Source organism: Populus nigra, chromosome 1 (genome assembly GCF_951802175.1).
Source record: "Populus nigra chromosome 1, ddPopNigr1.1, whole genome shotgun sequence".
NCBI lineage: Eukaryota > Viridiplantae > Streptophyta > Magnoliopsida > Malpighiales > Salicaceae > Populus > Populus nigra.
The window spans coordinates 17303597-17319711 of record NC_084852.1 but is presented as its reverse complement, the minus strand read 5'-3'; the positions used below and the strand labels follow the sequence as shown (position 1 = coordinate 17319711).

At 34.7% G+C, this 16115-nt stretch overlaps 4 protein-coding genes across 5 annotated transcripts; 1 reads left to right on the top strand and 3 right to left on the bottom strand.

Moving 5' to 3' along the window:
* The first annotated feature begins 1804 nt into the window (after positions 1-1804).
* On the top strand, positions 1805-5157 carry LOC133680785 (mitochondrial phosphate carrier protein 3, mitochondrial-like). The gene is made up of 6 exons (XM_062103775.1): positions 1805-2261; positions 2862-3223; positions 3305-3348; positions 4200-4414; positions 4507-4631; positions 4718-5157. Exons 1-6 carry the CDS (start codon positions 1956-1958, stop codon positions 4764-4766), a joined length of 1101 nt encoding a protein of 366 aa, XP_061959759.1. The 5' UTR covers positions 1805-1955; the 3' UTR covers positions 4767-5157.
* Positions 5158-5862: 705 nt separating this feature from the next.
* LOC133680786 (uncharacterized) lies at positions 5863-7126 on the bottom strand. 2 transcript variants are annotated; one of them, XM_062103776.1, is made up of 3 exons: positions 7015-7126; positions 6782-6905; positions 5863-6687 (listed from the first exon to the last, which is right to left on the bottom strand). In XM_062103776.1, the coding sequence occupies exons 2-3, from the start codon at positions 6861-6863 to the stop codon at positions 5915-5917; spliced, it is 855 nt and encodes a 284-aa protein (XP_061959760.1). In that variant the 5' UTR covers positions 6864-6905; positions 7015-7126; the 3' UTR covers positions 5863-5914. The 2 variants fall into 2 exon arrangements, with proteins under 2 accessions (XP_061959760.1, XP_061959761.1); XM_062103777.1 differs by lacking the exon at positions 7015-7126 and having other exon boundaries at positions 6782-7008.
* A 92-nt stretch (positions 7127-7218) lies between these two features.
* On the bottom strand, positions 7219-12422 carry LOC133680784 (V-type proton ATPase subunit C-like). Its single transcript, XM_062103774.1, has 11 exons — positions 12119-12422; positions 11970-12038; positions 11463-11590; positions 11262-11361; positions 10754-10821; positions 10538-10679; positions 10218-10334; positions 9934-10059; positions 8707-8790; positions 8545-8624; positions 7219-7775 (listed from the first exon to the last, which is right to left on the bottom strand). Exons 1-11 carry the CDS (start codon positions 12230-12232, stop codon positions 7673-7675), a joined length of 1131 nt encoding a protein of 376 aa, XP_061959758.1. The 5' UTR covers positions 12233-12422; the 3' UTR covers positions 7219-7672.
* Positions 12423-14425: 2003 nt separating this feature from the next.
* LOC133671344 (uncharacterized) lies at positions 14426-15262 on the bottom strand. Its single transcript, XM_062092114.1, has one exon. It carries the CDS (start codon positions 15260-15262, stop codon positions 14426-14428), a length of 837 nt encoding a protein of 278 aa, XP_061948098.1.
* Between the last annotated feature and the right edge of the window lie 853 nt (positions 15263-16115).

The window sequence follows — 16115 nt, the reverse complement described above, 5'->3', positions numbered from 1 at the left end:
GGTATAATAATTTGGTGTCGGGATCTATTACAAGCTTTGACGATCTTTGTACACGCGGTTCAGCATAAACATCCTAGCTAAAAGAAGTTCCATAGAATTTTTGGGATCATCTAAGCATATGATAAGTCCACGTAAGTATACTGAAAGAGATTTAATGAGGAAATACTCAAGGTCAATGAATTAATCGAGTATATGGCTTCAAAAGCCTTGATAAGTAGAGTAAAAGGGATAGTTTATGGAAAGAGTTATATGCTCCACCAAAAAAAAGCTTAATAAAAATGAAGTAAGCCATTGAGAACCATATTTGGGTGGAAGAGATAAGTGTCCTGTTTCATGATCCTCCTTGTTTCTCTAAAGAAAATTATTTGAGAGGTATTTCAAATGAGATTATTCTTCTATGGACAACAACCCTAGAAAAAGTCAGCAAAGACTGATTAGGGAATGCAAAAGCTACCCTAAAATGCATACTACTTTATTAAACGTTACCCTTATTAAATAATTTTTTTTCTTCAAGTATTCACACTTTAATTTTCAAAACATTTATAATGTCAAGCTCAAAAACAAACATTTTTGTTCTTAGAATTTAAAGTCTTTTTATTTATTTATTTAATTCTCTTGTTTAATGTCATTGAATCTATTATCAAAGGGTCCTTAAAACCCATCAAATGGGATGATGATTTTTTTTGAAGTGCTAGAACTTCTACAACCAATCATATATTTTTTAAACTCTGGAGAAGAGAATATTAACTTGAATGTATGATTAACCACTATCTAAACATCAAATAACCTTATTTTCAAGTATATTGGATTTTGAAACATCATAAAAAATCTAAATATCAAGTTTGTCTTTATATATATATATATATCATTTCAATAAAATCAATAATACTAAAAAGATCTTGAAATAAAATTATGGTAGACACAATATTGAAAAAAATAATGGAGAAAGTTGTCATCACTAATCAATTATACTTTAAGTTGAAATTACTTTCCATTTCCATTTCGTTTAAAAAACAAAACACTTTTCTTTAAAATGACACCTATTTTAATTTTAAAGTAAAACAAATATTAATAAAACAATGTTTTTGAATTAAAAATAAAAAAAATAGCTTTAATTTAAAAGCAGAGCATATCAATCCTCGATATATTCTACAAACTTAGAAATTACATTCCTTGTTTCCTAACCGCAGAGTAAAAGGAGTTGATGGAAAATGGTACAAGTTGAGAAAATAGTTGACCCAGTCTTGGTGCTCCCCAACATCTGTGAGGAATATGCCGCCCCTCACCAGCACCGCTGTCTGGTCTTCTTTTCTTCAACCCTCTGTAATATATGCCACCGCCCTACCTCGAAAATTACATGTTTGCCCTTCACATTATAAATAACTAAAATGATTTTTTATTTGAAAATATATTAAAATATTATTATTTTTTTATTTTTTAAAAAAATATTTTTAATACCAACATATTAAAATTATTTAAAAATATAAAAAAATTAATTTTAATTGTTTTTTAAAATTTACTACAATCACAGCCAGCCTTAAAAGGAGCACTTGAACAGAACTTACGCAGCCAGACCAAACTATATTCATTGTATCAAGCGAATAAACAATTTGCAGTATTTAGGAGATAAATCATATAATTTAGCATAAACAATATATATATATATATATATATATATATATATATATATATTTTGCATCAGCCCTAGCCTTTTCCAATGTAAATAACGAAAAAGAAACGCCTCCTATTTTTTTTGAAACAAAAAAAAAAAATCAGGGCTCGTGAGAAACACGCGAGTTGTTGGACAACAGCCAATAAAATTGGAACCGATCCCCACAGCTTTTCTTACAGCGCAATTGGAAGCGAGAGTTTTGGCACGCAGGCAGGCAGAGAAGAGAACCCCTCAAAAACGACTCTCTGCTGCTCTCTTCATTTTCTCTCGCTCCCTTGCAAAAATGGATTCTCATAGACAACAGTCACTGATCCCTAGCTTCCTCTACTCCTCTTCTTCCTCCGCTAATACACTCACCCTCTCTACACTCCTCCACTCCGATCAACCTTCTCTTTCTCCGTCGTTATCCCCGGCTATGGGTAGGAAGAGCAGTGGCGGATTTGTGATCCCGGCACCGAGTGAGCCTGGGAAAAGGATCGAGATGTACTCACCTGCTTTCTATGCTGCTTGTACTGTTGGTGGTATTCTTAGCTGTGGACTTACTCATACGACTGTTACTCCTCTTGACCTTGTCAAGTGTAATATGCAGGTGTCCTTTTTTACTAGATCTGTGCTTCTCTTGCGTCGTTTTTGCTCTGTTCTCTGTTGTTTTTAGTTCAGATCTATGTCGCTGTTTCTGTTGATGTAGCGATTTAGAGGTTTTTTCTGCTTGCTTTTAGTAGTTTTTAGTGTTAGATCGTGTTCGTTTTAAAAGATTTTTGTGTTTTTAATTGGTTTATAAGAGATCAGATCTGTTTGACATTTCCAAATGTGCAGTTTCAATTTATTTTTTTTAGTGTTAGATTTGATCTGTTTTTGCTAGCTGAGGTATAAATAGAGTGTTTGCTTGATTCATTTTGGTTGAGCATTTCACAGATTTTTATGTTTTTAGGGTTTCGTTGTTGTTATTGTGCTCTATCTGTTGTAGACTGTCATATGTTGGCCCATACTTTCCTTGTAATGCATTATATAGTGTTATGTATTAAGAGAATAAGGAAGCAATGAAAATTTAGGGTTTTATCTTTGCCCGTGGTTGATGTTTTCTTAGACCACATGTTGTCACAGCCATTAAATATGAGATGAATTGGTTAGCAATGTTTTGTTAAAATATTGAGGATATCGATTAATGTTTATATGATTGATTTTTTAGATTGACCCTGCCAAGTACAAGAGCATCTCATCTGGTTTTGGAGTTCTACTCAAGGAGCAAGGAGTGAGAGGCTTCTTCAGGGGTTGGGTGCCTACCCTTCTTGGTTACAGTGCTCAGGGGGCCTGCAAATTTGGATTCTATGAGTTCTTTAAGAAGTACTACTCTGATCTTGCTGGGCCTGAGTATGCAGCCAAGTACAAGACCTTGATTTACCTTGCTGGTTCTGCGTCTGCTGAGGTGATTGCAGATATTGCTCTTTGCCCCTTTGAGGCGGTGAAGGTTCGAGTTCAAACTCAGCCTGGGTTTGCTAGAGGCTTGTCTGATGGAATGCCTAAGTTTGTGAAAGCTGAAGGTGCTCTTGGGTATGCTTTTAAGATGTCCATGATTTGTTTTGATGATTTATGTTACGTTTTATATGTAACTAACTTTGTTGTTTATTTTAGGTTGTACAAAGGTATCGTTCCTCTCTGGGGTCGCCAGATACCATGTAAGTTTGACATCTTCACTTTTTAATAGTTATTTGATGCTCAGTAGGGCTAAGAAATTCAGGTATTATTTTGCATGATTTCATCTGTTCAGTACATTTGATATTTTCAATTTTGTATTCTATTTTAATTTTTTTTGAACTCTTACTACGCAAGCATGCCATTTTGTAAGTGTTGGAGCTTTACAGCTTTTTAAGACACTATGTTCTTTTTAGCCTTTAAAGGACGTGTTTACGTCAAGGTTATATAATGATTCATCTTCTTTCTTGTTTGAAATGAGCATTTCATGTTAAGTTATCATGTGCATGTAGAAGCATGATACATGCTTGTCCAAGTTATTCTATGTTGGCAACATTTTATTTGGAACTGTTTCATCCTGTATGTTTTAAAAGAGAGTAAAAAATTAGCTTTGTTTGTGTGCAAAAGTTTGGAATTTCGAACTGATATTGTGAAGCATGCTGAAGTCTGCATCCAAGTTGACCGTCTCAACAATTGCTGTAGCCTTGAACCAAAATGCTGGTCAAAAGAACTTGTATAATATTTGACAGTGTGCATTCTATTTTTCATCTTTTGTTCAAGTGTACAGCTCACAAGAACTATGGTTTTATTCATTGAGGTTTCTCTTTTTTTTTCATGCTGCAATTTAAGTTTGTGGTTCATGGTTTTTCTTGCAAAAAATGCCTGGTCTGAGCTTCTGGTGGATGGCAACAGCTACACGGAGCTTTTGCTGTATTGAATGTTAATTTTGGCGTGTCATTGAGTTGCTGTTTATACCATAGTTTGAGTCATTATTGGTCATATCAGTGGTACCTGTTGCTGACAATGCTACATGTTTTTTATTGGTTTCTTGCAGATACAATGATGAAGTTTGCATCTTTTGAGACTATTGTAGAGATGATCTACAAGTATTCCATCCCCGTGCCAAAGGACGAGTGCAGCAAGTCTCTGCAGCTTGGTGTTAGCTTTGCTGGTGGTTATGTTGCTGGTGTGTTTTGTGCTGTTGTGTCACATCCCGCGGATAATCTTGTCTCTTTCCTGAACAATGCTAAAGGGGCAACTGTTGGTGATGTGAGTACATTCTCACAGTGAATTCCCTGAAAAACATTATTTTCCGCCCCTTGTTAACCTTTTTGAAACTTTATTTATGTTTGGTTTTGCAGGCTGTGAAGAAGCTAGGTGTGTGGGGTCTGTTCACTCGCGGGCTGCCTCTCCGTATTGTCATGATTGGAACACTCACCGGAGCTCAGTGGGGTATCTATGATGCATTCAAAGTTTTTGTGGGATTGTAAGTATTTCCTATGAGTGGTAAAAGCTTCATTGTGACTTGATCTGGTGTTGAATTGCTAAAAAGGATTTGATGTGAATTTTCAGGCCTACTACTGGTGGTGCTGCCCCTGCTGCTGCCCCTGCAAAGGTATAAAGTTTCGATCTATTGATGCATTGGTGAGATCATATAGGGATAATAAATATAGGATCGGAGCTGCTTGAGTAATCCCAAGCCCAACGGAGATTATTCTTTTACATTCAAGACTCATTGTCGATTTTTGTCATCTTGACTAATTATGGTTTTCCGGGGGATAGTTTTGTTCCCATCCTTCTCAGATCATGAAAACTTTTGCTAGTTAGATCATTTATGGAATTTCAGTTTGATATAAGGATCTCATCATCCCCTCGCCGGGACAACCAAAATAATGGACAGATAGGGAGATGATGTGTTTTGTCCTGTCCGAATTTCTTGAGTGCTTATGTGGGAACATGCATGTTATTGGCCATGTGAATGCATGGGATTCGTAGTCCCCTTTTTACGGCAATCTTCGTTGTTATTGCACATATGTTTTTTCAGCTTTCCTTCTACATTTTTTATTTATCTTAATTAAATAAACTCGTATGCATGGTATTTAGTGTTTGAGTTCGTGAAATGCGATTAGAGAACAGAGCTTTTATCATATTGAGAGGCGCCAATATGATAAAAACATTAGAGAATATGTGAAGAAATACCTTTTATTTGTTTTGGTGTTTATCTAAGTTTTATATATTATAATTCTATTTCAATGCATGGTGCTAGCATATATCTTTGTGACGTGTGGTAAAAAAGAGTGAGTTACTGTATTAACTTGTAAATTTCTTCTAGTAATGCTACACAAGAGAGAGTATTTAAATGTGATACATAATAAGGATTTGTAGTACTTCATTTCTCTAATTAGGAGAGTTGAAAAGTTTCTATAGTAAATATAAAGAACTATGTGTTATCGTCAAACTCTTAATGGAATTCAAGAGTTAATATGAAATTAATTTTTATTGTGAAACTAAATTAAACTTTATAATAATTGTAAAGATTAAACTGTATATCTTGCCTGAACACTGAAAAGTAAAAAAAACACAGTAAATTTTGTTGAAATTATTGAGCACCCAAAAAAAATCAAAATAAATTTTAATGAAGCTTGTAATAACCTCAATATAAAAACTTAAATCATCTTTTTTCTCAAGTCAAAAAAAAAAAAAAAAAAAAACTCTGATACCATCCACTACTTACTGTAGTCGATTTTTATTTCTTTTTGAATGAATAGCTCACATAATAGAACATGCATTGGAAATTTCATCAGCAAGGTCTTGCGATGGGTGATAATTATAGGGCCCGTTACCATGAGCAAGGTCTTGGGCCGGGGGATAACTATAGGGCCCACTACCATCAGCAAGACCTTGGGGTGGGGGATCATTATAGGACCCATTAAAATAAACATAGGGTGGGACGACATCTTCGCCAAAAGGAAAGTGTGGGCCATAGTCAAGCCCATAATCACACAGATATCTTGCAAGCTCGTGTTCTAAGTTCTGTTCACCCATGGGCTCAGTACTATATCCCCCTATATTAGATGGACCAGCTTCGGCGTCATTATAGGGTCCACTACCATTAGCAAGACCTAAGAGTTGGGGATCGTTAGAGGACCCATTAAAATAAGCATAGGGTTGGGGATCATTATAGAGCCCATTAAAATAAGCATAGGGTTGGGGATCATTATAGAGCCCACTACCATCAGCAAGACCTTGGGGTTGGGGATCATTATACTGCCCATTAAAATAAGCATACGGTTGGGGATCATTATAGGGCCCATTAAAATAAGCATAGGGTTGGGGATCATTATAGGGCCCATTAAAATTAGCTTCCTCTTTCGGCTTCTTTTCTTCTTCCTTCTTTTCCCCGTCACCTTGGAATATAACCTCAACCTTGACACCCTTTCTTATCTTAGCCAATCTTGCTTCCAAGGCTTCAGTGTCCACAGTGCCAGTGACATTGACAGTGACAAGGAACTTCTTTTTGTCTATTAATCTCCCTTTAATCCCTGCCAAGTTTATTGATAAGAACCCACACAAGAGAGTTGTTAAGAATCAAAAGAAGAGGCAATGTACCATATTCACTTTAGGATGATGATGTACCTTTGATACCGGAGAGAGCATCATTCACCTTACGCCAGCATCCTTCACAGTCGCAGAATCCACTCAACTTCAACGTCATCATCGTCGTAAGACTTCCAAAGGAGGATGGCAGGAATTGGGTATTCTATAAACATTTAGTGTCAGATCATAACCATGTAGATTACTATTAAATCTCTTGATGAAAAGAACTAAATCCCCACGTTAATCAGCTCATTAGCTCAATAAGAATGTACCTTGTTTTTGGACAAATTTATTCTCTCCTGGATCTCTATGCCTCTTTGACAGGGTTAGTCAGTAACCAGAAATCTAGAGATATATATATGTTATAACATTCCGTGCTGAAAAGGAATTTAGGACTTACTGTTAAGAACAGGAAAGCTCCAAATAAGAAATAAACAGGAGAAGCTCGAGATAAGAAATATGCTAAACCGTGAAAGTAGGAAAAGAAATTAACTGTTCTTTAAATTAAGGTCGACTAGCCGGCTTTTTCAGCAGGCCAAAATAAGGCACAAGCCTGTCAGGCTAAGCCAGGCTCAGACCATACTTGGCTAAATAAACCAATACATGAAACACATGTGATCTTCATCGTGTCATCATAATACGTAGACAAGGAGCATCTTCCAATTACCACATACACAATGAACTCTAGTACCAACCTCAAAATATAGGTGTTAAAATACAGATTTGTAGTCATTACATTTCCCTTCAAGCATTGTACCCTCGTAATCCATGAGAACTCCACAGGAATCCGCATGCTCAGATTATAAATAAACCAAAGAATTGAGATATCAACGCTAATATACAGTGTCATCATTCCCGTCCATTTATTGATATCAAAAGGAATCCTAGGACTTGGAGCTTGCCACACACAAGAAATTGGAACCTGTGAGGTCAAACAAGATTGATTGTGAAGGACGGGTAAGGATAAGTATCAGCTTCGCCTCCCAAACCGAAGATCCCTCCTCCCATTTCATCTTCAGATTTCCAGTGCATGCTGCATTAGAACAATCAAAGTACCATGCTGGGAGAGAATTTTAGAAGACAACAATACAAATGTGTGCAAAATTCCATGATACAAGCAATAAAAAAGTCAAAGAAAACATAATTTACAAGTTTTGATTCACTAGATCGTCGACAATTTTTTTTCCTTTTCTTTTAAAGAATTATGAAAAGCTTAAAATCTGTTCAGATTTTAAAACAAGGTTGCCACAACATTGGAGAATTTCATCTACTTCTCAAAGATAAAAGAGCACAAAATCCAGAGCTCTCTAGAAGAAAGCACTACAGACAATTTCTGAACTATTTCTTACCACTGCTCAAGATATTATGGACACACATAAGCCCTCCAAATTTTTCATGACCATCCAGAGAAATACGATTTATTCCCACCAGAACCATAAAGCTGTGTGCATAAAAAGCCTCTTGAAAAAGGAAAAAAGAAAAGAGAGGTGAAAACAGCCTCGATATCTTTTGTGCAAACAAGGTGATGCTGTCCAAGCTTGCAATCGATTAATTTGGCGTTGAGGTTGAGCCACTGTTTCACCATTTTTTGTGTTTTTTTTATCGTTTTGATATGTTGATATCAAAAATATTTTTTTAAAAAAAAAACATTATTTTGATGCATTTCCAAGTGAAAAACACTTTGAAATGCAACCCTTATCATACTCTCAAACAGACACTAAAACATCAAGCAGTAGCTTTTGGCATTCTTCAAAGTGGTTCATCCAGTTATGTAATTATATCTAAAGGGTATACAAACTTGCCTGTTTGAATTGTCACAAAATCCTTCAAGGATTGAACGTACTTTCTTCTCGCTTTTTGTAGTAGGAGATAAAACACAAGCCTGAAATGGTCCCAAAAGCCAATTCTTGGTGAAAAAAATGATTTATGGGAAAGACATGGAAAAACATAAGATGAATATTCACCAAAAATGATGGGGGCAATCCATATCTGAGAATGCTCTCTGCAAAGACACGAACAGCACAAAAATGCATCCAAGAGCTGAATACCTGCAGGTCATAAACTTGTTTAGTTAACAAGGGAACTAGCAGCGCAGCCAAAGCCAGAGAAAAAAAAAAAGAAAAAAAAAGGAACAGTTCAACATTTTTTTTAGCAAGAAACTATTCAATATAGATACAAACAACAAAAAATACAAGAGTACTTAGGAAGCGTATGTCTGAAAAGTATTAACAAAGACTTCAGCATTTCTGAAAATCATTTAGACCCTGAGGCACATAGGTTAATTCAGTTGGGTGGGAAGAAGGGTTTTAGAGTCAGTAGACTCCAACCATGTCAAAATAAAAGAAACTGCTCTGTGCAGGGGAAAAAAAATCATGGAATCGAATTCCAAAGCAATCAAGACATGAAATTGTCCGTCAATCAACAAGCAAATCACCAGACCAGCAGATACACATCTCAACTAGTTGAATGTTAGCATGTGATCATCTGCTTCCATCACAGAAGCCAGGCGGGCGCTTTAGAGACAGACCAGTATATTTTCCAGGGTAATTTTTATGCTTAGCTAAGTAACCCTATGGAATGTAAAATACATTGTGCAGATGAGTATCCTAGGCCCTGACAAAGAGTTGATGAGTATTTCGTTCCAGTTTGAAATACAAGAAAGGCTAATTTGAGCACTCGGTTCTCTCTCTTTTTCTAGGCCCTCTTATGCTTTCTCCTTTCCTCCTTCACCTCCACCACCTACTTCCTCTCTTCCTCCCTAAAATTCTACATGACAGTATCTCATGTACATTTAGAGACCGCCACCAAACTTCTCAGCTTTTGGCTTTATTTGCAACATCAGACTCGTCAATTCCTGTAACTTCAAAAACCTAATTAATTCCTGCCCAATTAATTCCACAAAGTCCTACTTCCAAACTACGGTTCTTTAAGTTGCAAGTCAAGGTTTTCCAGAAATTGAACATGCAATTCCAGCTATCAAGCAGTCATCCTGTCTCTCAATCATCAACACAACCGACCTCGATGTCAAACTACAAATCCAAAAACTTTAAGTTCTGGTTATCTAATCCTATAATTAGAAATCTTGTCAAACCCCACTCAACGAAAAAAACATAAAGGCTGATTTATCCAAATCTGACCTGCATTATATTGCCCCAAAAGTAGGAAAAAGTAAAGGAAGGGAAGAAAATTACCTCTCCATAACTAGTATAGCACCACTGCAAAAGAGAACTTCTCAAACTTTCTTGGTCCCGCACCAGTCTTTCTAACTCTTGCTTCCTGCTCTCTTGTGCTTCTGGACTGTATTCAAAATCGCGAATCTAAATCACACGAGACAGAAACATAATGCATTAGAGATTCTAGACCAAGTCAAATATTAAAAACTCGAATATTTTCTATATCTATAAAGCACAAGATTGAGTTACTCCTAGAATCATTTGAGTAAAAGCTAGAGTAAGTCAAACTGGGTACTACTCACTTGGAACCCTTTTTCACGTGCATTTGTTCTAAAATTGTCTGCCACACGCTTAAATAGTGTTACTGTGTAAAGAGCATATTCATTATCTTCATATAACTTCTTGGAGGACCTGGGAACCTGAAAGACACAAGATGGATAAATCAAGCTGGAATTGAGAAGTGGCAACAAAAATATAAGCATGGCATGCTTAAATCCATCAGTTCATGTGAGCCTAAGTGAACAGGTCTCCCAGGCAACAATCCATATCACTGTTAGAGACGATAGCCATCGAAGCTGGAGCCACTGATTGAAGCATTTATATATAAAGAAACACATCTTACCACATAGTTAGTCAATGTTTCATAGCTTGCCAACCAGTCCTTCTGTGAATACTTGGGAACAATTGCGGGGAGGGTTATGAGGTGTTCAGAGATAATAATGTCCTCTGTTTTCACCAAATCCGAAAGATCACGAACAGCTAAGCTGAAACAAATAAAGGAGGGTCATGCCAGAAATAAGAGATGTAAATGATAGATCAAAACTCAGGATATGAATACCTTCCACTCTGCTTCCGATTGATAGCATTGAGCTGACTACGTACATTATTATACTCAGCAACACGAACCTAACAGAAAGGACAGGGCTTAAAAGTTCAAATTCCCAACTGAATATGCTACTAGAGCTATAGTCAGGTTTTAAATATTTAGGCCTGGGTTACGAAATACCCAAGTTTTTCATCAATTAATATTAAGGAACGCTAAAAATTGCAACTAGGCTGGCAGTGTGTCATACTTTTGTACAAGTCAATAAATGCATCTAACAGTGGCATATAATAGTAGCATAAAAAATGCAAGAGCATAAAACACACGAATGAATGAACTTAAAAGCCTTTGAGGTCTTTTCAACTAGGTTAGATATTGAAATTCAGCTCATGACATGGTGATTTGCTAAATGTTATCTACCATAAGAAATGTGGTGTGTTACTCCTGGTATTTCTCCTATGCTTACATAAAAAACAAATCAATTGACAATCAACTGTTCCATTATCCAAAAAACAATAATCACCTTGAGGTCATCCTCAATCTTCGCCACTTGACTATGGATACTATCCACAATCTCTTTTAGAGGAGACATTGTTGGGTATTTTGCTTCATCCCAAACAAACCTAAAATCACAAATCCAAAACACAATCTGAGAAAATCACTACTAACCCCAAAACCCAAATCCCAAATTCACATCAAAATTTCAATGGACTGCAAAACTAACCTGGTTAGGTAAGAGTCAACTGGCACACCATCAACTGTCAAAGCATTGCTCTCCAGACCTGATACCCTCTCAAATTCCTCAATCTGTCTCCTGGTCTTGTGTGACACTCCTTCTATAAAGTTACTCGACTGCAAATTCAATTCAATCAACCAAAAATTCCAAAAAACCAATGCATGCACTATTAAAACATTCAGCAGTAAAAGAAAATGAAAAAGAAAAGGAAAAATCAAATCATTCATAACAACCCCTCGATCAAAAAATAAAAGTAACATTAAAAATTCAAGCATTTAAATTATCAAAACGTGTAAAATTACGATTTCATCATCAAGTCAAACTGCTAAATTACAGAAATCTTGATTTCAAATTTCCATAAATTGCCAAAAATCCCAACATTTAAACTACCAGAGAGTTAAATTTCACATTTCCACAATGATTATCATTAAATTGAGACACAAACAGACATCATAAATCAGAAATATAGAGAATTAAAAAGAAAGAAAAAATTACCTTGACGAGATCATCACTAAGGGAAAGGAGTAAATCGAGGGTTCCAACACGAAGATTAGGGATATTAAACTGCGAAACGGAAAGGAAATAACAGAAAATTAAGGTTAAAGTAAACAGATCAGATTAAGAAGAAAGAGAAAGAAAGAAACCCTGTAGAGAGGTGTATCAAAAGAGTGCTTTGAGATTTGTTCTTGCAAACGGTTCCACACAGAAGAAGCTGAGTTTTCAACCGGAAGAGAAACTACCCAGTATCTACTCGTCATTTCCTTTTTGTTTTTTAATCAGATGTTTTCGGTTTTGATTAGAGAGAGAAAGAGGAGTTTGGTTCGTAGCTAGAGAGAGAACAGAGGGAGAGATCAGAGTTGCATTGATTTTCTTCTCTTCTTCTTCTGTTCTAATTTCGGTGGAGCCTTCCTGGCGGTGCAAGGATGATTGCTGACCAGTAAAACTAGGACATGTTTTACTTGATAAAATAATACATAAAAGATTAAATAATTTCTACTATCAAGCATTGTTATTTGTTACCATTTCGATCTTCGCCCGTGTTAATTAAAAAAAATTATTGGGTAAACCTGTATTCATTATTTTTAATTAAAATAATATTATTTTAGTTTTTTTTTTTTACTTGGATGGGTTTTTATTGGGTCAAATGGATTACAAATCAATATGCCAAATCACCCGAATTTAACCTTGTTTTTTTTTTATTAATCCGTCAAATTAGAACAAGATTCTTCTATTATTTATTTAACCAGCAATGTCATGTAATTTGTCCATGAAGATTGTTGAATTATATTTTTAGCCTATTGGATCACACTAAGCTGTGTGTTGGATTAAAAAAAAATTAATGTAACAAAGTTGCAAAGAATTTTTTAATATTATTATTAAATATAACCCATGAGTAAACCTTTAAATCTCTCGATTTTTTATTTTTAGCTTAAGTTTTAAATTACACTATATAAAAATCATTTTAACATGATTTAGTTGATTTTATGGATCTAAAGACAATCTCAATAACAGGTAAAAACATAATTTGACTTTAAAAAAATTATGATAATATTTTTTTTAATATTAAAATAACAATATATTGTATTAACCCAGACTCTCTGATTAAACTGTCAAATCAATAACTCGGGTCATGGACTCTAGTAGGTTTAATAACTTTGTTTTTAAGCTATTTTTTACTTAATTATATAATAAAAAAAATATTTATAAAATCGAGTGCCAACAAAATATCATAATATTTGTTTGAAACTATAATAACCTTATAAAAAATAAATTATAAAAATTAATTCAAAATTAATTAATTGTTTAAAGATAAGATTAAAAAAAACAATAACAAAATTAAAAGAAAAAAAAGTAGACTTAATGTTTAGTAACAGTAACTAGTTATACGCACACTACTCCACATGTTTTTTAATATAACAAACAAAATTAAATTATTAAGAATTATTTAGTATTTTTATTAAATTTAACTAATTATATCAACTTTAAAATCTCGTGGTATAATTTTTTTATCTAATTTAAATTTAAAACTAAATTATGTAAGAGTTGATTTAGTATGACCCCTGCTGATTTGGCCGGTCCAAGAATATTCTTTCTAGCTGATAAAAAGATAAAGGAAGAAATTGAGAAAAAATAATGAAATTAATATAAAAATAGCTTTTTGCCCAACTTCTTACTTAACTCAAGTTTAAAAATAAATTACGTGAAAGTTTTCTTGACATGACCTCGTCGACTTGATCAGTTCAAAGTGGACTTGATCAACCTGTAAAACAAATATGAAAATAAAACTAAAAAAAGTAATGAAATTAATAAAAAAAAATATATCTTTCTGACTCTTTAACTAGCCGGAATATGAATAAAATAGGAATAAATTATCGATTTTACATTTGAGGTGGGAATTAAAAATATATAATATAGTGTGTGAGATGATTTGATTATTGATGAAAAATATTATAGAAATTTAAGTGAAGTGGGAAAACAGATTATAATAAATGAAGCCAGATTCGAATTAGAAAACAGTCAGCAAAAAACAATTGGTTGATTAAGGATCTAGCAAGGGTTGAGGGGTAATTTACATTGATCAGTAATGTTTCTTTGTTCTTAGCAATATATATATTTCAAACTTATATAATAAACATAGCCTAAACGACAGATAACTTGCTAGCCTGGTGAAAAAAATTAAAGAACTTAAGAGAGAAAACAAAACAAAAAACAGAATTAGGGAGAAAAAATAAACCAAGATTTCTCACTGATTTCCGAACATTAATCATTCTTTCTTTCTTTCTTTTTTCAAAATCAGAATTAAAGAACAAAGCACAAATTGAATTCGAATTTTCTTTTGGGCTACTGAACAAGAAGGTTAGCCCTCCCCGAAGCTCGAGCTGTTTCCCTCTACTCCATCAGCAGTAACAGTGTGTAACATCCCTCCTCTACTCTGTATAACAGCAGTAACATTAATGGTGTAACATCCCCCCTCCACTGTGTGCATCAGCAGTGACAGTAGGTATCCTATAGCGGCAAAGGGGGCAGATATCCCTCGTTTTGAACCACCGGCTAATGCAATCTCTGTGGTAAACATGAGAACAAGGCATCTGAGCAGCTTTGCCAAACTTCAACTCTTCCTTGCACACCACACATTCTCCATATGATTTAGACGTAATGTTCCCTTCTTTTACTGCTTTCATCTCCAATCCTTCAGTACAAGCTCCGCCATAATGATTCCGATGTTTCAGACGTTGCACTGCTTCCTCCATCGCCTTTAAATTCTCTTCGCACGCAATACGTTCATCGTAGACGTCTTCTCGATCTACAATAGCCTCAACGTCAACCACAACATAAACAGCACTCCCATCTCTACTTCCCCTTGTAATCAAGCGACGCTTTTCTGATACAATCGCCGCTAGTATCTCTTTATGTTTGGTTTTTGGGATCCCCATGTACGCCAAAGCCTCCACCGATTTCTTACAAAGAAGACTATTTGCTTCATCAGAACAAGGAGCTTCAACAGTCCTCCTCGTGCCCATCTTTCGGACTTCTGGAAGATATATCTTGTAATGCGAATCCGATCCAACACCGGGCGCTAGCATGTAACGGCGGAGAACATTCACAAGATTGAACTCAACTATTGCTGACGGCAGGTTATTGTTGTAGCCAAATTCGGTCGTCGTTCTCTGATAAGACAGAGAAACGATGCGTCTGCAAACTTGCAGCAGTTCTGGATGAAACTTACTTCTACTATCATCAACAAATTCCCCTCTTAGACAGAATTGGTAGCGAGTAGGAATCGACATGACGATCTGTGCTATACAAGAAAACAATAAGAATCTTGTTTTATGACTATTCCTAGTCTCTCTTCAATTATTAATTTATAGAAAGACCCTGCCGCTGCTTGTGGCTGAACTACCCGTAACCAGAGCGGATTGCTTAGCGGCAACTTTACGCAGTCGAATTAGTTTTACCTCTCTGCTCTATTTTTTATGGAATGTTTTCCTTGTATAATTACTTGCTAATTAACGCCCTTTCTTGTTTAGTCTTTTCTCCCTTCTGGTGTAGGATTTTTATTTTATTGTTTCCTTAATGATTTGATAATTATCGTAAGTATTTATTCACGTACGTATTAACTATTTAATTATAAAAACATTATTACTAGTCTTATAAATCCACTGGATCAATATATATAATGAATATATTCTTAAAACAACTTTAAAAAATCCTTGATTTTAATGAATATAGTAAAAAACAAATACCCTTTATAGTTATAAATCCGTGCTTGGTTAGCTTAAAGAATCAAAAAAAAATTTAACCCATAAAAAATAATAAAGAATAATTTCATCTAAGTTGATTTTTTTTTTCTTTTTTATTCCTCTATTCTCCTTATATTTATCTATTATTATTTAGAAGCAAGTATGAGCAGTCATCAAATTTCTCCAAATTAAAAAACTAAAAAACATGAGTCATTCACAATAACTCAAGACACATGAGCATGGAAATGATTATTCTGCCCTAGACAAACAAAAACATTGAACTGATCATTAGAGGTAAAAAGATATTGGATTCATTATTCATTATCATAGTAATTGGAGGCAAATAGGTCTTTTTATATTTTTTTTCATAGTAAACGGACTTAATAACTCTTAAAAACAA

Excerpts from the sequence above, each read along its gene's own strand:
- LOC133680784 (XM_062103774.1), bottom strand. The coding sequence starts at position 12,232 with ATGACGAGTAGATACTGGGTAGTTTCTCTTCCGGTTGAAAACTCAGCT. Across the intron at positions 10,060-10,217 it reads CACGTGAAAAAGGGTTCCAA|ATTCGCGATTTTGAATACAG; the intron begins GTGAGTAGTACC and ends CGTGTGATTTAG. Across the intron at positions 7,776-8,544 it reads TTTTGTGACAATTCAAACAG|CATGCACTGGAAATCTGAAG; the intron begins GCAAGTTTGTAT and ends GTTCTAATGCAG.
- LOC133680785 (XM_062103775.1), top strand. The coding sequence starts at position 1,956 with ATGGATTCTCATAGACAACAGTCACTGATCCCTAGCTTCCTCTACTCC. Across the intron at positions 4,415-4,506 it reads AAGGGGCAACTGTTGGTGAT|GCTGTGAAGAAGCTAGGTGT; the intron begins GTGAGTACATTC and ends TTGGTTTTGCAG. Across the intron at positions 4,632-4,717 it reads TTCAAAGTTTTTGTGGGATT|GCCTACTACTGGTGGTGCTG; the intron begins GTAAGTATTTCC and ends GTGAATTTTCAG.
- LOC133680786 (XM_062103776.1), bottom strand. The coding sequence starts at position 6,863 with ATGATGACGTTGAAGTTGAGTGGATTCTGCGACTGTGAAGGATGCTGG. Across the intron at positions 6,688-6,781 it reads TGCTCTCTCCGGTATCAAAG|GGATTAAAGGGAGATTAATA; the intron begins GTACATCATCAT and ends TAAACTTGGCAG.
- LOC133671344 (XM_062092114.1), bottom strand. The coding sequence starts at position 15,262 with ATGTCGATTCCTACTCGCTACCAATTCTGTCTAAGAGGGGAATTTGTT.